The sequence below is a fragment of the Balaenoptera acutorostrata genome, chromosome 2 (genome assembly GCF_949987535.1).
Source record: "Balaenoptera acutorostrata chromosome 2, mBalAcu1.1, whole genome shotgun sequence".
Classification (NCBI taxonomy): domain Eukaryota; kingdom Metazoa; phylum Chordata; class Mammalia; order Artiodactyla; family Balaenopteridae; genus Balaenoptera; species Balaenoptera acutorostrata.
The window spans coordinates 11865676-11889593 of record NC_080065.1 but is presented as its reverse complement, the minus strand read 5'-3'; the positions used below and the strand labels follow the sequence as shown (position 1 = coordinate 11889593).

General features: G+C 40.4%; 1 protein-coding gene across 1 annotated transcript in view; it reads right to left on the bottom strand.

Annotated features, from left to right (window-relative positions):
- Positions 1–227: 227 nt before the first annotated feature.
- Positions 228–23918, bottom strand: part of MARCHF6 (membrane associated ring-CH-type finger 6) — a 76487-nt gene continuing 52796 nt past the window's right edge. The window contains exons 18-26 of the mRNA XM_057539722.1: positions 22973–23110; positions 21468–21672; positions 19486–19555; positions 16212–16393; positions 14437–14571; positions 9291–9380; positions 6932–7064; positions 5814–5949; positions 228–3020 (exon numbers count right to left, since the gene is read on the bottom strand). Of these exons, the coding sequence (XP_057395705.1) occupies positions 2930–3020; positions 5814–5949; positions 6932–7064; positions 9291–9380; positions 14437–14571; positions 16212–16393; positions 19486–19555; positions 21468–21672; positions 22973–23110 (1180 nt within the window). The 3' untranslated portion in view covers positions 228–2929. The remainder of the gene's footprint in view (positions 3021–5813; positions 5950–6931; positions 7065–9290; positions 9381–14436; positions 14572–16211; positions 16394–19485; positions 19556–21467; positions 21673–22972; positions 23111–23918) is intronic.

Genomic DNA, 23918 nt, shown 5'->3' with positions numbered 1-23918 from the left:
GTGAGTTGAGTGTGTGTGTGTGTGTGTTTCCAAACGCAATACAATGTAGAAATGTCCAGTGCTTCACTGTTTTGTCTTAAAAGTCATCAATTCAACCTAAATTCAAGAATTACACTTTAATAGTAGCATTTTGCCAATACAGAAAGGACATATCATCTAAGATCATTTGAGAAAAAGTTCTTCTCTATTACTTGAATAAGGGAAAGAAAAAACACAAGACAAGAATCCACAGTAATAACAGTTATATTAAATGTTGAAATAAAAATTACTTTTCATTTACATCTGGAATTGAGATGTCCAATCTCCACTGTTTCTCCAGAGAACTAACAGGAAAAAAAATCACCTAAAAACATGGAGCTTCTTTAAGGCTAGCTATACACAAACTTCACATTGGCATTTTTCTTCAGTTTTCATCTCAACTATTAGTACTTAATAGTTTAAAAATCAAACAGAATTTGCTAATAATGAACAACTGCATACTTCATACTATGACCATTTGATAACTGGTCATGTAAAACTAACCCCAAATGTTGATTTGTCTTCAATTTATAAATAGTAAAAATAAAGCAAAAAGGTCTTCTTTCCTAATTAACTTCCTTGAAGACAGTCTTAGCCCAATGTAAAATGAAGCAAAACTACACTATTTTTTAATTCTACATGAAGAAGGGCAGCAATACTAGCACTTTCTGAACTAGAAGTTTTAAATATTTATAAGACTGTTGGTTAATAATAAAATCTTGATGCTACCCAAGTAAATAGTATGCCAGCAAATGCTTTCCTTATGAAAGTATTCACCTTATTGAAAAAAACAGGACAAAGCACAACTGAAAAACCAGGGGAAATCCTTAAGTAAGACAAGATAAAGTTATCTGCCAGTGAAATGGAGGGCAACTTTTTGGCCATTCATATATATATATATACACACACACACACACGTATATTATATGTTGTTTTTTGTTTTGTTTTTTTTACAAAATATCTGATAAGGTTCACTTAAAATTTTGTAGAGTAACAATTTTAATCTTTTGTGATACCTGCCTAGATCTCTTTCTGGTAAAACAGATAAATGTGTTCCAGTAATTTTATATCAAGATCTACAAATTATCTGAAAAATTAAAAAAGAAACTTAAATTAACACGATCAAGTTATATGCCCAATTTCATAATATTTTTCTCCCAAAGAGAACAATTGATATAGACATACACCATGACAGGTGGCATTATGTTTAAAATGCTAATTTTTACAGTAGGACTAAATTTCTAAGTAAAGGTAGGGCTAGCAAAGACCTTATTTCAAATATGAGAAAGGGCTACTACAAAGTGCCAAAAACTGTTAACACTGAATCCTATGTCGAGCTTTTTTTTTTTTTTTTGATACTGATGTTTTAAAGTACTTACTTACCACTTCAGGAAAAACTGTTGAAATATAAAACAACCAGAACGTGTTGCTTTTGATTTTGGTAACTTATGTTTGGCTGACTCTCATATTTTAAAAATCCTCAGATTTAAGCCTATGGGTTTTAATACTATATGGAAATTCTTTTATGGTTTCTTAAGATCTATGCTGTCCATTTTCTCTGAGAACTAAGTTATCATTCAAAAACAAACACTACCCTTACAATATACCATCACCATTAAACACTTGGATCACGTGCCCAACCATTCTATTTCTCTAAACTTCTAACTTGAAGCTTTGGTTATAAAAGAAAACCAAGTTTCTAAGTGTTCTGCTTTCTGAGATTTTACAGCATGTTTCCAATGAAATACATTCTGTACTCCTATGTTAAAAGGCCAGCTCAGCCAGCTTCCTTCTGGTGAAATAAAATCAAGTTGGTTTTATTTATAGTTTTATTCTGTAAACAAAAAGCTTTGGAAACTCTGGAGAAATGCACTGCCCCTAATCCTCACCCAATGATGCACTAACCAGCAGGACCAGGGGTTCTAACCCGTCTTCTCTAATGCTGTCAATCTAAGACCACAAACCCCATCTACATTTGACAAACATTTCAGTATGTCCTTATTCCGGGAAGATGCAGTATCACTGGTGATGTTATTCTCTAAGATTTATGATCTTGCATGACTTTTGGCCACTGCTGACGAAAAGACAGCTGTGTGTGGGAAAAGGGGGCTGGAGGAAAAATCTTCTTTTGGACTTTTTCTTTTCTCTAAGTATAGACATGCCCCTAACAAGCACAAAAACCCAACTCCCAATGCTGATCACTAGGAATATTAAATTATCAAAATTAAAAATAATTTCCTGACCTAGCACAAGATACTATACAATATTACAAACACAGACACATGAAAAAAAATCAAGCAGTAGAAAATGTACAACAGCTTTGGTGTTATACAAAATAACTTCCAAAAACGATTGACAGTGAAGCACAAGTTCATGTTTTCTTACAACAGACACTCCACTGTTGATTTCTACTTGTTTCCTTTTACGTTCTTGGTAAGGTCTGAACAGCCAAGACAGAATGTACAGTTCACTTAAAAAGGACTGCTAGGAACACCAGGACAGTGCCTTCCAGAAGACGTCATTAGAAAGTCTTGCCTCTGCACTACGGCTCTGTGGCACATTTCTCGTCAGGATCACAGCAGGTCCAAAATAAAGTGACAACTAGATTTAATAAATTAATATACATTTTGTTTGAAGATGTACAATGCACATTCTGTTTAATCCAAGGTTTCAGGGTATCCAGGAGCTTCTATTTACACATACACAGACCTCAGACAGCAATGGTGTCAGAAGATGCAGGAAGGGCAGCAGAGCCTCGCACTGCTGCTTGTTGAATGCTGAAAACCCAAGTCAAACACCCTTAACTTAAAAACAACGCTGAGAGATCACTGGGGAAAATCTCCAAAGAGAGAAGTCCACAAAAAAGGACACGTAAAGGCAGGGGAAGGTCAAGGCAGTTGAGACAACCACTTTATTCTTGGGACGACTGTGGAGGCGGCGGCGACGTGCCTTGTTTGCCAGATTTCCGTTCATAGTTCACGAGGCGTTGGCCCACAAGGTACCTAGGTTGTTAAAAACAGGGTGGTTACTCTCTTATGTGATCTTACTTACTAAAACATTCTTCCTTAGAGCAGCCAGTGATACATTTTTAAAAATGTAAATCAGATCACTTCACTCCCACTTAAAACCCTTCAATAGGTAGGTAGGTGGAACGGGAGTCTAGAATGAATACCGGCAAACAGCACAAAAGCAGGCATCTCATAGCAAAGGTACGGGTTTATGGGAAGACATGAGAGCAGCACAGGTCAGAAGGCCTCAGATGCTGTGCAGTGGAGTACAGGCTCTGGTCCACAGGTGAGGGGCCCTCGTAAACTGACTCTTGGAGGCCAGAGGCAGGTAAGGTAGAGTAAACTTATTCAGGGGATTTATCTGTTATGGATCATATTTTACAAATCAGGTAAGCGGACAGATCTGAAGAAATGGACTGGAAATATGATAATCAGAAAGCTGGGTAGGGAGGAGAGTAAAACCTGAAAAGCTCTAGTTCTAAAGAAAAGGAGAAATCAAAGGACAAAGATTTCAAGGAGGTCAAAGGGAGATGGCACAGAAATGTCTGTATGCAAGTGACTGACAGAAGGTAGGAGGTTATGGTCCAAGAAAGAGTATTAAGTGTTCCTAACCTATGAGAGGTGATGGTAAAGGGAGCAGAACTGCAGAAATGGAGACAGAAGTGCCTGTGGATGGGACAACAGCGCGGGAGGTCCTCCACCAGGACACGGCGTCCCCGTGACGCCAGCAGGAGCTGGGGGAGCAGCAGTGCTGGGCCGCGCTGACCGCGGGGGAAGGGCCCGGAGGCTGACCCGGGGGAACAGTGGGCGACAACGCTGCCGGCAACAAGCTGCGGGGGGCGGGGGCGGTGTGGGCGACGGTTTCAAGCGGGCATGGGGACCCACTTGGGGCAGCAGTGCAGACCAAGACGTGCCCAGCAGGACTTTACACATCTGAGTAAGAGGAGGAGAGTGAGGCCAGCATGTGACAGGGCTGCCAGGGAGCTGGGGTCTCTGAGGCCCAGTTTGCTCTTCAATAAAATGAGAACAACAGTCCTATGATTGCTGTAAGAAACAGAAAGCAGGCAAAAGTCTCGGTAACAAAGGCCTGGCATGTGTGGAGGGCTCCGTGTGGCAACTTTTATTTTTCACCGTGATTTCCTCCACCCTGACTTCCATCTATCACTTTTCTGTCGACATACAGGTCTCATGAGGTACTCTGGCAGTTTACGCCAAGTAGCTTAACATTTCACTTCTTAAAACATTCCACTAACCCTACTGCTTCTTCATCACGAGCTCTCAGTTTCATCCCTTGTCTTTCTGTCTTCCTGATTCTCCTCCTGAAGTTAATCATTCCTTATCCCACTGTCCCCCAACCAACCGGTGTTTTTTCAACTTGTGAGGATTCTGTAAACGCTTTGAACAATGACAACTGAGCAATACCTGACATGATAATACACATGGCACTACCTGACACACACGTAATCACAAACCACATCAAGATATCAAGCACAGAGAGAAAAGCAAGGTAAACTTGCCCCAGACTGAAAAGTAACTCAGGGGCAGAAAAACGAGACTCTGAACCCATAGCCAGTTCTAGTACCCCAGCAGCCTCTCGTGCCCCCAGCGCACACGCACACACGCACACTCGGCACCTCCTCGGGATCAAGCCCCATGGCAGATATGCTGTGGATGTATAACGGTGAACAAGACATGCCCCCTGTCGAGCCCAAGTTCAAGGGTTTTCTGCACGAAGCAACGGTGGGGAAAGACAATAGCGTGCACTGGGCTGCAGGCAGCTCCCGAGGGTGTGTCTCTTTTGCGCTGTTGCCGGACTGACTGCGCCGCCAAAACAAGCAAAGTGAGGGAAACTGACTTTCATCGCTGAAAGCCCCTCCCCATTCTTTCGTGGTTGACAGAACTTAATACTCTGCCTGCCTAAGCATTCTAGTGTTTATTACCATCAGTAAGTGCTTTGGAGAAGCCCTGACTGAACACTCTGTAAATTTCATTCTTAAAAATATTACTCTTCCAGAGCCCTCAGAGTAAACGAGGTGACTGTATAATCTGTCGCCCAAAGCCGGCACTCACGAGTAAAAGGGGGCACTGTTAGCAACGACACGCAGGCAGCCTGTGTAAACTGGGACTCTCCCGGGCAAACCAGGATGGGTAGTTACAAACTTACTTCCTCTGCGAGGCGCCATTAAAGCGGAAGAGGACTCAGCCTTCCATGAGGACATGGAGGAGCGTCAAGGGGCTGCTACCCCAGAAGGTGCTTCCCTTGGCTGTTCTCAGTCTCTCAGAGGTCAGGTCGCAGACTTTCCTCAAAACAGAGGGCACCACAACGCTTCTGCAGTAACCTCACAGCTCCTCTCAGCAATGGTCAGAGTAACCCAATGGCCCTTGGCTGCAAGAAGGGCTTAGGCAGGCACTGCTAATTCCTAAAGCAGGCTTCTTATTTTTATCTAAAACTATTTAATATATTGTCAGACCAAAACATTTGAAAACAGACTGAAAATTATGTCAAATGGACATTAAAAACTCTTCCTCCCCAAACCGGTTTCTCCCAGTCTTTTTCATCTCCATAAATGACAACTCCATATTTCCAGTTGCTTGACCCAACCAAGTCCTGATAACCCCCTTTTTCACATTCTACATCCAATCTGTTAGCAAATCCTGTCAATTCTACCTCAAAATACATCCAGAATCTGAGCACTTTTCCCTCCTGTGATTTATCACATTAGACACAACAATTAAGAAATGAAACATCTTAACAAAAAGCAGCTAGACAAATGAAGCTAGACTTACTTGTCATTTTTAATATGTTCATAAAGGCGCTTAAACTGGCGGACCTGGAAGGACAAGATTCCCATCAACACCACGACCATCAGTAAAAATGGATAAATCCGCCGGTGGACCAAATTTTGCATTTCCGCAGTAACACCTGGAAAACCAAAAAAGAAAAACTCTAAGTGTATAAAGGATGACAGTGAAGTGAAAGTATGTCCTTTTCCTAAGAAGAGGGGAGGGGCGCTTAACGGAAACTCATCCTGTACGAATGGAGTGAGGCGAGGAGTGCAGTCAAGCTGGAGCCAGTCCCAGCTAGAGGAGGAGCCTTGCGAGCTACCCCAGGAGCTGGACTGTGTTCTCAAGGCACACAGGAACCAACAAAAGGATGTTCACCACAAAGGTGAGAACAGCGAGATTTATTCTTCCGAAAGGTCACTGTGGCCGCAGTGTGGAGAATGCATTAGCGGTGGAGAGTTCAAAACAAGGAAACCAGACAAGAGGCTGCTGAGGTTGAGGTTAAGGTGAGAGCTGAGGTTCATCTCAACGTGAGCTGCGGGCAAGGGCTCCCAAGATGAGAGAATGGGTTCCAGAGGTCAGATAAGAGGGACCTGGAACCCAGCTGAGTATGAAAAGCAGAGAGCCTCAGGTGACACGGATGACCTTCAAGGCTTCTGACTTATACAACTTGTTGGATGATAATGCTGGTAACTGACAGAAGGAATTCAACAGAAGCAAAAGATTTGGAGGGGAAAACTCTGTGCTTATAATTCTGAACATATTGCTGGCTTTAAGGTCGTGTGAGAATTCTTCAGTACATAGCTGATAATGTCTAGATGTTAAAGTGTCACAAATTAGCATCTCCTCTTTGGTTTTTCTTTTACGCTAAAGGACATTTTTTAAATGTCAATACTTTCTCACCTGCCTAGGGAAAAATACTGTACCAAAGCGTTTTATGATCCTCATCTTGCCCTAACTAGTGAAATCTAAGAAAAACAGTCTTTTAAAATCATTGTTTTAGCTGCATTTATATTTACAATAAAGCATTTGGAGCCAGGCAACCTCTGATACCGTAAGTGACAAGAATGTAATGATGTGAATAAAGGTGCTCTCTCAAGCTCTCAGCCAGCATTACCCACCAAGTAAAGGAACGACGCCGGACGCGATGACATAAGGTACACACAGGGAAAGCAAGAGCACAGAGATCACTGGCGCTGCCAGTTTCCGAATGATATACTGAAGGTCAATGTTCCGGATGCCATTTGCGTAAACCTGAAACATAGGGGTAAAAAATGAGAATAAGGATACAAGACAAATTTCTCCAGGTTAATAGAGCAATCTCTGCTGAATTCAAGCACAGGGAGCTGGATCTACCAGCCCAAAAGGTTCAAACTTGTTATTTTTTCAGAAGTCAAGGCAAATTCTGGAACACAAACATAAGTATGGTGTTCCTTACACTTTGCAGTTAACTCTGCTAAGAGATAAAATAATAAGATGCTAATCTAGAATAATAATTACACTGGCCTTGTGCTATACGATACCAGATGGCATCCAATAATATTAGTTGAAGACTACATAACTTGAAGTAACTTCATTCATAAATTGTGTAAGAGTGACCTGTGTTACTACTCAAGATTGCATTCATTTTATCTGAATATAAGAATACATTATAGGGCTTCCCTGGTGGCGCAGTGGTTGAGAATCTGCCTGCTAATGCAGGGGACACGGGTTCGAGCCCTGGTCTGGGAAGATCCCACATGCCGCGGAGCGGCTGGGCCCGTGAGCCACAATTACTGAGCCTGCGCGTCTGGAGCCTGTGCTCCGCAACAAGAGAGGCCGTGACAGTGAGAGGCCCGCGCACCGTGATGAAGAGTGGCCCCCGCTTGCCACAACTAGAGAAAGCCCTAGCACAGAAACGAAGACCCAACATAGCAATCAATCAATCAATTAATCAATAAAAATAAATAAATCTTTAAAAAAAAAAAAAAAAAAAAAAAAAAAAGAATACATTATAAACAGGAAGCATGTTTCTAAAAAGCCTGTATAAATCAAATTTCAACAAATCGAAAGGTATTTTATGGAACAATTTAGTATGAAAGAATTCTACAGTGAATTTTTTTTTTTTAATTCAAGAATTTCTAAAATATTTCATCTCATCTACAAAGTTCTACGGGATAGTATTGCAGAGGAAAGAATTGATGGAAGTGGGGAAATCTTGGGAATAATGGAAAATAAAGATGGTATACAGAAGGAGACAAAACAGCAGAGCGTTGTTTGTGTTTTTCCCCCAGCACTTCAACCTCTCCTGGCCCACAGTCACACAGTGTGGTGCAACTCCAATCCCTGGGTCCCTCGGAAGTGGGCCAGAGCATTTCAATGTGAATGACAAACAGGCTTACTGCTCCACAGGTCCCCTTCTGACCCCCCAAAATCCTTTTAACCCAAATGCATTTAAATTAATGCAGCAAGGCATCCTGGTGTTTCTCAATCATTTTACTTAAACTTAGACAAGTGTATGAGAAAGAATGCATCAGAGAGCAAAATATTATAGAGATCAACAGTGTTTCACAGCCCCCAGCTGTAACTACATGCTGATTCTCCACAAGGGTCAGAGTCTCACCTGGAAACTCCAGGCTGGACTGGTCTGTACTCCTATCGTGAACGCACATGCTGCCACGCAGCCCGCACTTGAGAGATGCATGCAAACACACACCAATTCCCTGGCTCTCCCCACCCTCACAAATCTCCAGGTACAGAAATTTTTGGATGAGCTTCTTGTGCATACTGGGCTGAGAACTACTGTCTTTATTTCCTGTACATCAAAAGGAGGTATACCTTCAGTGCTACAAAACTGTAACACCTTATTAATTTGATGCTGCCCTAAGGACAAGAGGGCTGTCCATAAGTCCATTCTCTAGGTAACTAAAACTTAAAAGTACCAAAATCTACTATGTTGGTTACTTTGGAAGAAATCTTCCTAAAATGAATTATCCTACTTCCTAGCCTTATTATCAAAGTACAGAAGCACCATCTATCTTTTTCAAGGTTATCACCTCAATGACCAAATTTTGTGATAGCTCCATAACACAAAACTGTCTTAGGTGTACGTAGCTAAAAATATTCCCAAAGAGCTCTGCTTTTTTAAATCTATTTTTTCCTGCCATTTTCTTTATTTATTGCCTTGAACAACAAACTCTTTTCCTTACTACAGGCTTACAAAACCAACTACCAAGCCTTCATCAGAACTCCTCTAAAAAAAAGCACATATGCTAAATTTTGCCTTTACTTTAGTCAGGGTTCTAGGTACTTTAAGCTACTGGTTAACTTTCAGATAAGGGAAGTTTTAAGAGTAGGTGATGAAAATTCATGGTGATAAGAGTAAACTGCCTTTCTCCTTAAAAAAAAAAAAAAGTTACATATGCTCATTAAAGAAAACGTATAAAACTTAGAAAAGTGGGAACGTGGAAAATAAGAGTCCCATAAGCCGAACTTGCTTACCTGCTCAATTACAGTTTTCAGCCACCACTGAGGACCCATCAATGTTATAGCTGCAATGATTTTGGCATGCAGGACTCCAAGTGCCCAGTCCTAGGGTAATAAAAATCATTTAACAGATTTTTGTTTGTTTTTAGCAATAAACCCAGCACAGAGGCTATACAATTTTCTTGCATTATTAACTTCAAAACAAAAGTTCTGTTGGATTAGTAACAATTTTACAGAAGAGTAAATACGCTGGAAAATCCAGGGAATTTCTCCCCCAACATCTCAAGTTCAATGTTTCTATCAAAACTCATTCTTGTGTCTTTCCAAAAAAAAAAATCTACATTATTTTCCCAAGAGAACTAAGAAAAATGTTTAATGGAGATCTCAACAAGCAAATAAATAAAATAGTGCCTTGATTTTATTTCATCAAACCGTCCTTGGGCTGTTACTGGTTTGGGCTCCTGAAGGTTCAGAGCGCTTCTAGCCGGATGCATTCGCAGTTCTGCTGAGCTGTTACTAGGACCTCCCCAGTCACACCAAGCTCCTCACCGTGCCTCTGGCCTGCCCACCCTGCTACCCACCAGGCGGCCGAAGGGATCACCACTCCCACTGCCCAAGTAATCTCTTAAAGTGCAAGTCAGATCATTTAAGGAGACCTCCCTGCTTACAACCCTGAACACGGCAAACAAGGTCCTTCATAACCTGTTCTGTTTATCTTAAAAAATATATATACATGTATGTTTTAAAAGTATCAAGTGACATTTGTATCTATTCTTACATTAAACTGAAACCTTTCCAGAGAAGGCCGGAGTCCTCTGTGACCACCAGCCCAAATCCTGATCCCTTCCCAGCAATAACCACTGCTAACATTTGGTATGTACCTTCCACGTTTGTTTCCTTATGCACCGATCTATGTCTATACATGTATGTCCCATAGGAAATATGTAGTATCAGTTTTATATGGATTTTGCTCATACTGTTCTGTTCCGATTTTCTGGTTTGGTTGGTTGGTCTTCCAAAACATCTTCAAATAGGGTGGGAGGCTGATGCATGCACTGAATTCTTGCATAACCTCAAACATCACTCTTCATCCTGACAGACGAATGGCTGAATGACATTTTTTTCTAGGTATAAGAAGGTTGGGTTTTGTCCCTTTTATCTCAGTGGTCTCTAAATGTCCTTCTACCTTATGGTTTCAGTGCTACAAAGTCCACTGCCAGTATGCTTTTTTTTGAAGCTTGTGATTTAATTCAGAAATTTTACCAAGATGTGCCCAAATATGTGTTTTTCTCATCAGTTTTCTTTTCACCAAACCTGATGAGGTCCTTCAACCTACAGATCAGTTCTTTCTTCAATTCAGTTAAAAATGTCTCCTATTTTTGTTTCAATGTTGTCTCTGACTACTTTTGTTTCAGTGTTGCCTCATGTTTTCCAAGACTCTTCCTTTCCCCTCAATTTCCTATTCTTCAGTTTTGCTCTGTGCATCAGTCTTCCGGGCCTCCAATCTAACTAGCCACATCTTGTAATTCATTTACTGAATTTGTCTGAAATCCACGCTATGTAACATCCCGACGATTTCACTCTGTTTTATGGCTGCTGTTGTGCGTGCATGCCCACATACCCCTGTGTTTTTATTCTTCTATTTGGATGCTCACGGCTCTGCAAGCCGTTCTCCGTCACCGGGCACGTGTTCTGATGGTTCTGCCTGGCCTTCCTTTCTGTGGCTGCTGGGCCCCCTTACATAAAACATGTGTTATTTTTCTCTGTTGGCTCAATGTGGTTTGAGGCTCAGATTGAGAATATCCTAAAGGGCTGCAAAAGGATCTTTTAGCCTGTTAGACCTCTGTTTATAGCAAGCCAACAATTCCCAAATAAGAACATGGAGAAAGCCTCCTTGCTTTTTCTCTATCCTTCCAGGCTCACAAGCAGGGAAGATTCAACCCACCAACTCAGCTTTCTCTTGGCCTTTGGGAGTCCAGAAGGCACCAAGTGAGGTTAATGTTCGCCTGAGGAGGTCCACAGATCACTGAGGTTCCAGCTCGTTCAAGATCCACTGCTTTCCAGTCCTTTCCCACAAAAAAAGACATGCCACACTAGCTCCTCTGCTAGAATTAAAGAAGAGCCCAGCCTCCCAGAGGTCTGTAGTCACTTGACGCAGGAAAGGCAAGCAGCTTAGAGTCAGGGATGGACAAAAAGCAAGTTGTTCTCTCAAACTTTGGGATTTTATCCAGAATATTAAGGATACCATGCTGCACACTCTGTTTGCAACTTGTGTTTTTCCCCTACTCAAAAACACGTCTGAGAGCTATCTGTATCAAAACATATAGCAAAACAAAAATACAAACAAGCAAAGAAACACACAGCTCTACTTCCTTCTTTTTAATTGCTGCACTGGATTCAAAAGCAAAGATATCACATTTTATTTAGTCATTCTCTATTGATGGACATCTGGGTTGCTTCTAACTTTTCTGACATGGTAAAAAATTATATAATAGCAGAACAACCCTGTTCATGTCTCCTGCACACATGTAAATGTTTCTTTGCAGGATATTCTGAAAAGTGAAAGCTGATGGGTCATAACATATAAGCACTCTTAAAACTGAATAATTTCAAATAATTCTCCAAGGTCACAATGTTGGGCACCGTCAAGACCACCAGGAACACAAGTGTAAGTGAACAAGCTGCATCAACACTCAATGCAGTGAGGGAGAACAAACAGCATGGGGAAGTTGGAGCCCTCAGTACAAGTGTTAGAAAAGGCTTATTACAGTTTCCTGGCTTGTGTGCGGTGATTTGGGGAGGATTTAAGGAAGCAGGGCTTTGCTCTATTCCAGATGCTATTTAGAAAGTACAGGTAATCTATATTTGGGTATCTTAATAAATCTTATCCAGAAGAAGGGACAGGCTGAGGCTGATCAAACTGTAGTTGGAAACAAAGGAGCAGCCAATCATGTCAGCCAGGGTACTGGCATGTTTGGGCATTTTTGTGGTTTGGTCAATACTCATGTTTTGCCTGCGTTCAGACATGATTATAGAGGGGTCTTGAGTTTGTCTTGATCCATCATGGTCACAGAGTGTGGCCTTGTGTGATGCTGACGTTCCGTCAATTGTTCACATTCAGCAGGAGGCCTAGCTCCTGGACCTCAGGGGCTGTTTTGCTCTTTTTCAGTGCCGCGTACTGCACAACCTCAGGAGGCATATACCATCTGTTTGCCACATCTGCAGTGATCACTTGGGTTACGGTAGCATCTGCCTGACCCCTCCCCTATCAAGTTGTGTTTCCCTTTGAGGTAGCAAGTAATCTGTAAGGTGACAATTTGTCACCATGCAAACAACCACTTCTGCATTGTAGTGGCATCAAAACATGACTGCAAATCCCTCTCCCATGGAGTGGTAGGGGTCTACATCCCCTTCCCTTAAATCCAGGCCAAACTGTGACTTGCTCATACCCAGCAGAACGTAGTGAAGAGCAATGCTGCAGGACTTCTGAGAAGAGGTCATAAAAAGTGATGCAGCGTCTGCCTTATTTCTAAGAAGCCCAAGTGCCTTGAGGCTACCAAGCTGTAAAAAAGCTCAAGTACATCCAGGGGCTCCAGCCAATAGCCCAGATAAGGTGCAACCAATAACCAGCACCAACCCTCACACATGACTGATGACATCTCCAAATGATGCCAGCTAATAAGGCTGTCAAATCACACTCAGCCACTGAGCCTTCCCAGATGAGACCCCAGATAACATGAAACAGACACAAGCCAATATACCCTGTCTTAATATCTGATCCACAGACTCTGTGGACAAAATAAATGGTTGTTTTATGCCAGTAAGCTGGAGCTGCAAGGTAACTTGCTATCGCAGCACAGTAGCTAAAGACCCATCAACTTTCACCTGATGGGTTCAGAATCCACTGACAATCCTTAGAATCAATTATTTTGTTAATTATTGCAAAACAGTAACTTTCCTAATTAATTCTGTTAATTCTTCTACCTTTATTGCTGGCATTATTCTGTGAAAAATTAGCCTTACTTCAATCACTGATGCTATTAGACTACACTGCAATGCAGCTCCTACAGAAAGGCATCATATATGCTTAACCATTTCCCTTTCTTGCTCCCTTTCACTCTGATTCTAATCTATGAGCACACCGGATGAGAGGAGGTCCCCTATATCGTATGCTCTGTCTCACTTCAAGGTCTGCCCACTCGCTCCCTCCTGGAGTACACTTCTTCCTTTCTCACCCACTCCTCTGCACTCTATTATGCTGTCCTAGACATTATCTCCTACAGAAGACCGTACCTGAAGCCCCCTAAGCTGGGTAAATACCTCTCCCACATGATGCTGCACTCCTCGTGCTTGCCCCAATCACAGCACAGTCTACCATCTTTCCCACCAGCCTTTAAGGTCCCTGAGAAGTTCCTACATTAGCCTCATTTCCATCTCAGTTATACAGTACAGGGTTTGGATGTACATTAAAGCATTCAAGTAAATATTTGCTGTTAGATGAAGTTTATGGGGGTTCTTCATCTGGAAAGTAGAGGATAATTTTCACTTCTGAAAAATTCATCATAATCTACTAAAAGGAGATTTTTAAAACAAGGCAGAAAAGCCTTTGAATGACTGAAGTCAATACCTAGCTCTTTCCCCTAATACCTCTTAAAAACTTGAGGTCTATGACATTAACTTCAGGATCTAAGTATGACAGAAAAGTTAAATTTCTTTTTCCATGAGCATTTTAAGGCCTTTGGTGTGACCTGCATAGGTTCCCTCAGAATGCTCTTTTTAATAAGCCTGTGACTTTGTAGGAAAAAATGCTGTAATTTTTCAAAAGGGTAAGTTATTGCTTCAAGTCTCAAAGCCAAAAGGAGCAAGATATCTCACCCTAACTAAAAGTGAAAAGTTCAACACGTTAGTTTGTATCTTTAAATACTGGTGAAGCCTACAGTGACATTTTAAACCTATAAAGCAAGGTATTTTAAAGGTGTTGCATGACCTGCATATTTCAGAAGCTAAAATGCATTATCTAATCGATTTTATAAGAGTTCCTACAATAGAAAAAATTAAGGAGTCTTCCTAAACAAACTGCTTAAAATCACTTTAAACAATTAAGAACTTTTCTGATTCCAAATACATAAAGAAATATCATGAGCAGAAGACACACACTCACCTGCCATGGGTAAAAAAGAGGAGTCTGATCCAAAGGAACCCTCAGGGGGGCAACAATAACCAGCTCAAACAGAAGCCCCAGAAGAAGCGGGACGACTCCAGCCAGCAGCACTGCAACTATCACGGTCTTCATTATCTATCAGGAAATGAAAAGCCTTGTCAGTAGAGACTCTATGACTTTTAAGCCAAGCTCTTTATCTCACGTGGAAATTTACTCTTCTTCTTTGACCTGATGCCTAACAGAACGAATATATACCTTAAACAGCTTATATTTTATGTTACATGTTTAAATGAAATTTGAATGTGTAACTATAAAAACTCAAGCTATAACAAAAACATGAGATTACTATGCATTGTTGCTACAAAATTATAGAAATTGGTTTTATTACATATATTAATCAGGTGGCTTTGCTGTTTTTCTCAGTCTCAGTCTCACGAGTAGGCCTTTGTTTGTCCATGAAAAGCTACTGGTTGTCCCAGGCCCCTGACCCGGTGGTGGTCCACCCACGGCTGACCTGTAACCCCTGAGGTGGACTGGTATAGTTGAAGGGCTCTGCATAACCCCAGTTAAGGTAATTAACCAAGCTGATCAAATTAGCTCCCCTGAGAACAGCTCAGTCCAACAGAACTTACTATGATGACAGAAATGCCCTGTATCTGTGTTGTGCAATATGGTAGCCATTAGCCACAGGGCTGCTCTATTAACACAGCTCTAGAATTTGGACAAAGTGGCAAAATGAAAATAAAGTAGACACAAAGAGAAGAGATACCATGCAAGAGCCACTACGAAATCCTGACAAAGAAATCAGTTTTTAAAGTGGCCTTGATGTCCCTTTTTCTTAAGGTAGCCTCAGTGAGTACATCCATTTCAACAGCAAGAGATTAAAATGGTGTGCATTAAGACGCAGTACCTACTTCTTTACATGGCAATATGATATGGAAGAATATCAAATGAAAAGTGGTACTAGTTAGTTTCTGTATTTTAAATATAGGTAAGTGTCTCACCTTATGGATCACACAGCAATCAAATCCCTCCATTCTTAATATACAATGAATCTCCTATGTTTTTCTTTCAACACTAATATTAAACAGCTATTAAACTTTCAGTGAAATCAAGATATAAATTCAGATACAAAACCAGAGTTGACTATACAAATGAAAAGGCATAAAGCAGTGAGCTAAACATATTTACCAGTCATAGCCAACGTTATGATCAATCAGTAAATTACCACACCTGGACAATCATCTTACAGTGACATTTTTTCCCCACCTTTGTGACAATTAAGTTCTTTATTGAGAGTAATAATTCCCATTACTTACTATACTTTCACACTAGCCAGGACATTCTTGAATAACAATAGACTATAATTAAAGGAATCCCATTTATATGAAAAACACTGACTTAACCCTGAAGTCAAGAGTTTATGTATTAAAAATTTTTTTTTCAATCAGATTTTAGAAAAAATAGCATTATAGGAAATTTCTACTTAAACAAATTGATTCTAAATTCTACAGAATATCTTATTACTCAAGGGTCTTACTGGATCATTTAATAGCATGAGTTTCTTTTAACCCTCAAATACATCTGACTAGGTTTCTCAGAATGAACCAGAAAACTACTGTCTTAAATGAATACTCTTTTCTAATTCAAAAAAATCAACTCTCTTGACCCTATCAACACAGTGAAGAAACAAAAGTGAAAAGATTAAAAGAAATTACTGGAAAAATATTCACTACTCCTGTCAGACAAGATCAGTCTTTATTAGAAAAACCTACCATAAGGGACCACTCCTTAACCTTCTGGAAGATCACTCTGCGTCCCTGTGGCATCCATGCCACCAGCACTGTCACCGCCCTGATGGTTAGCCAGCAAACATAGAGACCACAAGCAGCTGTGTAGAGCTCATGGATTTTGGCAGTCCCCGTCCAAAATGACATTAACCAACGGCCAGCAAATACTGAAAATAGAAAAGCTGATATATGAGACATGCAGTCATGTAAAGAGAACTCTAATCTTGATGTCAATGTCATACTACTAGTATTTTCAAAAATTTCAGTCATTTTAAGTGATTATTAAAAAGACATCACATTTTGATATATCAGTGTCTTTGTAAAAAGCAAACAAACAAAATAAAAACAAAACCCCCCAAATTCAAAAGAATGTAATTATTTGACTAAGATACAACCAGACCACAGTAAGTCACTGGGGATGAGCTCTCCTGTGACATGCATTCTGACTTGCCAGGCCAATTACTTGTTCTTTGGGGACTGAAATGACTTGAGGGGGGTGTTATTTTTATTGTCTGTATCATCAAATGAAATCATTATGCACATAACAGGGCAAAAATGGAAAATTTACTTTCTATTATTTGTGCTGTCAATACTTTTAACATTTAGGAATATTACAAATAATTTAGAGTAACTTTCTTTCAATTGGGTCATTCATTAAGATAGAAAACTAAGTTTATTTTAATCAGAAGTGGGCACATTAACAAAGAATACCACACTAATTTTCTTAGGAAAAAAATTAAGATCTAAATATAATAAAACTTAGGAAACATGTGAAAGTTGTCTAAGGGACTGCCTCACACAAAGAGTTATTACAAATAAACTCCACAATGTACCCACAAAAATCTAACTATCAGGCAAGATCATTTATATAGTAACTTTCTTTACATGGTTACTTATCTTAATAAGGCTGGAGAAAAGAGGAAGACCCCATTTCCGGTGTCTTTTTCTCCTTAATACAGTACTTATCTGTTATCTTTGAATGTCTAAAAGGAGCTAGTGGCTGTGCTGAACGTGTTCCATACATTTTCTCATTAATCCTCCCAACAACCCTGCAAGCAGCAATAGCCTCCACTCTGAAGACTAAGAAACCAAGGCTCAGCAACAGAACCTTGCCCAACCAAGGTCACACAAGGGTGGAGGCTGAAATGTGAACTCATGTCTACATGACAGAGCTCATGCTCTTGACCACTGACCCACATTGCCTCCAGTCAAACTAAACCACCTCAACAGTCACGTTTACAAGCCACAATGCTGATAACGTTACAGACTTCTTTGCAATCTCACAAACAGCTTGGATATGAAGATAACTCATTTTCTGAAGACAAATACATGTAAGTATTTATCTACATGAAATAAACACACGTGCATGTTAAAGATATCAAAATATCACTGATAATTCGGTAAAAATGTCTAGCATTCTATATATACATATTTCTACTCCAAGGTTTTTTGTTGTTCTTTTTTGGTTGGTTTTAAAAAATTTAGGAAAGAAAAAAAAAAAAAAATTTAGGGCTTCCCTGGTGGCGCAGTGGTTGGGAATCCGCCTGCTAATGCAGGGGACATGGGTTCGAGCCCTGGTCCGGGAAGATCCCACATGCCGTGGAGCAACTAAGCCCGTGCACCACAACTACTGGAGCCCGTGCTTTGCAACAAGAGAGGCCACTGCAATTAGCAGCCCGCGCATCGCAACGAAGAGAAGCCCCCCCCCTCGCCACAACCAGAGAAAAGCCTGTGCGCAGCAATGAAGACGCAACGCAGCCAAAAATAAAATAGAAAAAAAGAAAATTTAAAGGCTGCTTTTCATTCCATACTTCACATACTTCTAAAGTGTTTTTGAGAGGTCAGGGTTAGTTTCTAGTTTGCAGTAACTTAATGTTAGCTAAAATGCAGCTACAAGAAAGTAACCTATGGGGAAAACAGCATCCTCACCACCTTAAATGTGTACTATGACAAAAGCATTTCTTTGATTAAACATAACTGCATTCCTTCCTTCCACTAGATGCTGGGACTGGATTAACAGGGAAATACTTACTTAACGATCTTTAATGAAATTAAAGTACTTGTATTGCCAAATTCAAGCACTAAAACTAAGTTTCCTTCTTTTGTTAACTTTTTAATATTTCTGATAAAAACATGAAAATGGAACATAAAAACCACAAATGTAAAGCTGTCCAAAGTTCAAAAACTAAGTTTCTCAACAATATGTTTACTACACTGCACCCAATGGTTAACTAGACTTTGTCATTTTAACAGCTGAGGTCTGAGTAGTGAACTTAAGAGCAAAGTTCTAACGGTCAAAAATCATTGTGCAGAAACAGTGAAAAACAAAACAAAACAACTTTATTTTTACCAGTTTAAGGTGAATCACAACAAATTAGAAAATATTCTTTTTTTTTTTTAAGAAACCTCACTTGAAATTAAATTAACTAGTTGCTCTTCCCCAGCCTTAGCCCTCATGGGAAAACTCAAGTATTTAATACAAATTTGATTTATAAAGTTATACTGAGTTAGTGCTATAATCAAGACACTAACTCAATAACATGTACAGGCTTGATAAGACCTGAAAATTATCTTCCACTTAATGATTATTTAAGTGGCTAACATATCAGTATGATTCAGAATTTTCTGGCTTGCTAGAAACACTAACTAAGGAGGCCGGGGGGGCAGCAAGCTGTTTCTGACACTTTGTCACTGGCTTTGGACTCCACCCCCAATTACCCCTGACCTCTGCAGAAGATGACAAACTACTATATTCATCGACAGCTTCTTACTTGTTAGATGAAGAAACTCTGTTTAGCTGAAATCTAGTGATTAGTATTTATGATCACCAGGTGATAAAGGGAAACAGCCTGGCTTCATAAAGGTCTCCAGCAACAGCATGCAGCGGATTGGAAAGATAATTACACAATGAAGGCAAGCATAATTAACATCAAAACACTGGCTTGAAATAAATGACTTAAGCCACACAGATGACTTTTTGAGAACCCATACTGCAATAAGAAAATGTCCATATAAAATGAGTGACCACAAGTACTTTACTTCCAAAAATGAATCATAAATTATATATTGACTCTGTCCCCCTCTGCTCCAATGAAATGTAGAGCCCTATATAGGACAGTATCCCATATTCAATAAAAACGAGGGGATAACTTCTTCAAGTTTATATGTGATGAAAGATCACATGTCAGCAAGACATACCCTTTTAAAACAAAGCATCTTTTCATGATGTCATTAGCGGAGAGCTAGGATAACCTCATACCTGGTAGAGTAAGGCAGATGAGGCTGGCGATCAGTAAGGTTATACACATGAAGACAATCAAAAAAAATATCTGCAAGGCAAAACACAGCAGTGCATAAACAGGATTCATCTGTGCTCAATGCATTTTATGACATCCCTCAAAGAATCAACACAATTCTCCCAGTAAAAACAATCTGCCTATATTTGTATTTCCAGGATTCCTTCCATTTCACATAAAAAGGAAATTTTCATTTTAGGTAATATTAACTATAATTTTGGCTGAAAGGAAACTGTGCCCACTTTCATATAATCAGATACATCAGCAAGTACCAATATATTTTGAATCAGAGAGCACAAAAATAAAACATGATCAGCTTAAATTTTCCCTATTAATTAAAACTAACAATATTTGCTTATTTTTATCAAATTCTCAAAAACAACTTCTCATGAAAGGAAAGCTTATTTCCTAACAGTGCTATCCAATTAGAACTTTCTGTGATAATGGACATGTCTACTCCCGCACTGCCCGACACAGGAGCCACTGGCACGAGTGGCCACTAAGCACTTGACTTGGGGTCACCGTGAATGAGTAAAGGAATTTTAAATTCTATTTACTTTGAGTGTGTGTGTCGTCTACAAGAAATGTACCTTTTCTTTTTTCAGTTTCATTGAGGTATAAATGACAAATAAAACTGTAACATATTTGAAGTGTTCAATGTGATTTGATATATGTATACACCGTGAAGGGATTCCCACCATCAAGGTAATTAACACATCCATCACCCCACATATTTACAAACTATTTATTTTTAATTAAGTTTAAAAGTAAACAGCCGTTGTAGCTATAGCTGGTGGCTCCTATACTGAGAAGTGCAGATAAAAAGGAAATACACTGAGACAAGAGGGAAGTGGCTACCCTGGACAGAAAGACAGAGTGCTGCTTGCCTCGACCTGACTAAGCCCAAAGGGCAGAGCTCCAGCAGGAAGACTGGAAATCACTGACGACAGCACTCCAAGAGGGGGCTGGAGCCTTGGTCAGCTTTCGCCGCCTGAGAAACCCCTTAGTGATTCTCTCTCTAATGTAGGCCAGAAGTACCTTCTGCTTAGAAAATACCTTTTGTCAGTCCGAAAGCCTCAAGTCTCACAGCTCCACCCCCATCTCTGAGAGCTCCCTCCCCAGCTCTTGCAGCTCGCCTGCACCTCCCACCCCCCACTCCACACATTCACCTCCCTGCAGTTCCATACCTACCATGGCTAACCTGCCTCTTGTCCTGACACAGGCCTGGAATGCCCTTGCCACTTCCCATTTTTTAATCTGCCTGACCCCAAACTTTAAAGACTTAAAGCTATCAACTCCTCCATGAAGCTTCCTGAACAACTTTCAAAAAAGTGTTTTGCGGAGCAAGAAGTGAGCAATCATATGACATGCTACTAATATAGCAAGTGAGGTGAGGACTAACACCTGACCATTGAATTTAACCCCATGAAGGTCACTAGTGACCCCTGACAGGAACAGTTTTGTGGAGTTTGGGGGTAAATCTTGCTGAGCCAGGTACTTCCTTAACCAGTCTGGTCTTCAGTTTTATCAGATGTAAACAAGAGATTACTACTCATACCTTGCAGCACTGGGATTAATACTACAAGGATTAGAGAGAGGAAAACACTAAAATGCCCACTCCACGTCCTGACACACAGGTGAAATGAATCAGGAATGGCAACTCCTATTTGATCTAGGGTCTTCTATCTTGTTCCTTTCCAACAGCAGGGACCAAGAGCACATGGACTCCCGACTCCACGGCTTACATCTAAAATTCGATCAGCTTATCCGACATTTACATATATTATGTGCTGCAGAATGAGAGGCCTGAAATGTGGGTTCTTGTCAGGAGACTGCAAGATGCATCTACACAGAGGACCATATACTAACAGCGCCGATAACAGCAGCAAAACTCCTCAACAGAAGTTGGAAAGCTCGACCCCTGCTAAGTCGGGGCAGCACCTACCCTGAGCGGGAAATGCGGGGGCCGGCGGTAAGGCTGGAAGCCAACAGGCCCGCCCTGCTGGAGGATGGCTTGGTGGGCTGCATGCAGGCCTTCCCCCACCACGGGGAGGGCGTTGTTATTTCGAGCGTGCTGGTTATTGTTAGCTTGTTGGTTTGCACTGTTCTCATTTTCTTCCTGGTCTCCCAACAAATAGGAATGAAGATCCCTGTGTAAAAATTGCATCAGTGAAAATGCTCACCTCAGATCAGAATAAAACAGCAGACGCGAGACTTACTTTCTTGGTAATTATTACTCAGGGGAGAAAATGTACGAGTAGAATCTATGCACAGCACTACTATTATCTCAATCAGCTCTAAATGTTGCTGTGTGCTTTAAATTAGACCTTCCTAAACTTAATTAACATACAAGAATACCCATTCAATCTATTTTATGTTTTCTTCAGCCAGTATCTGAGAAGAAATCAGTAACTGAAAAAAAAAAAAAGTGTGCAATGTCCAAGATACTCTATGTGAAGAATTTTAGGGAAAAAACTATCAACTTCGTTGTTTCTCTGTAGATGACTACTGTGTCTGCTGTGACATGCAGCTCAACTAAAACATCAAGCCACAAATCAGTTAAGGCACAAATGAGATGGGGGAAGGAGGGGGCTCACGGTAGGGCACTGAGCGGTTAGAGAAGGATAAACGTTCAAATACAACCAGATGCATATAGGCATCCCTTGGAGATACTGTGGGTCTAGTTCCAGACCACTGCAATAAAGCGAGTATTGCAGTAAAGCAATCAAGTTTTGTGGTTTCTGAGTGCATACAAGAGTTATGTTTATACTATACTGTCAGTGTGCAGTGGCATTATGTCTTTAAAAACAATGTATATGCCTTAATTTAAAAATACTTTATTGCTAAAAAATGCTAACACTTATCTGACAATGCAGGGTTGCCACAAACCTTCAATTTGTAAAAAATACAGTATCTGTGAAGCACAATAAAAGAAAGTATGCCTATATTTCACATTAAGGTATCTACAGGATGCCACATATTTTCTGAAAAAATGTTTAAACTACCGAGATTAAACTTCTAAATAAGTATATAGTATATGAAGCTTGAAAAAACATAAATGCATCATGCTGACTAAATGACTGAGAAACCAAATCTGAGAAGAGCTCACTTATCAGGCTAGGACTTCTAAAATAAGGGTAACTTGGTTTGTTTTTAATGCACTGAAAAGTATTTTATTTTTACCTGTGTAATGAAATGAAAGAAGCTGGGCCAGCAGCAACCCTCTGTGAGAGGGTAAAAACATGTACACATTTCTCCATAAAAGGATACACAATGATTAGAAAAATAAGAAAAATTTAAAACTTTAATAAGCGTTAAACAATACACCTGCAGATAACACTAAATTTGTCTCTTATTAAAACTAACTTTTCCTGAGTGGGGCATACTTTTTCAGAAAGGTTATTAAACTGACACAAATGACACACGTACGATTCACCTGCCTGTACTTACAGCAAGTATCCAGCAGTAACAGTCCACGCTCGCACCAGTCCCTTCAGCCACTGCCGCGTGTGTCCCTGTTCAAGTAACGCTGGTAAGACAACTTGAAGCAGAAGCAGCTCAAGGGACAGTTCACTCACTGGAGCATCACTGAGAGTTACGAAAAGCCATAATTTACAATGTGAATTCGATTTTCCCTTATAACTGTATCATATTAGACATTTAATGGAATGACAGCAAAACTCCTTGAAGAGTCAAATGAACTCACTGTCTTTATCACCTCATATCCATTCTTCCCTGAAGAACAAGGAACATCCCTCAAACATCACCAAAACTGTTCCCGACAAGGGTTGCCAATGACCTTCGTGTTGTTAAAGTGACGGTCAGGTCTTGGTCCTCACCTCATGTGCTGTATTAGTAGCGTATTACACAACTGGTCGCTCATTGCTCCTCAAAACACTTTCTCCATGAACACCTTTCCAACACCTTTCCAAGGTCGCTGAATGCGACCTCCTGTAGCTTTGTATAGCACCTTTCTGTAAATTTCTATATACTGCTCAGACATATTCTCTAATTCCTAACTTATACATCCAAAGTAACAACTCAACATTTCACAGTACACACATCTTAAATCGATCATGTTCAATATCAAATTCCCACTCTTCCCCTTAAATCCTGCTGTTCCACAATCTTCCTCATCCTAGTAAATGGCAACACCATCCTTCCAGGTGCTCAGGACAGATACTAGATCCTTGACTGCCTTTCTTCACCCCACATTCAAACAAGCCAGAGAATCCTACTGACTGTACCCTAATACCCTGAATCTAACCACTTCTCATGACCTCCACTGCCACTTCCTCCATCTCAGCCACCCTCGCCTCCCACGGGGATCACGGCATTACCCCTAGCTGCCCTCCTGCTCCAGCCCTGGCCATCCCAACCCTGGCTCTTGTCACAG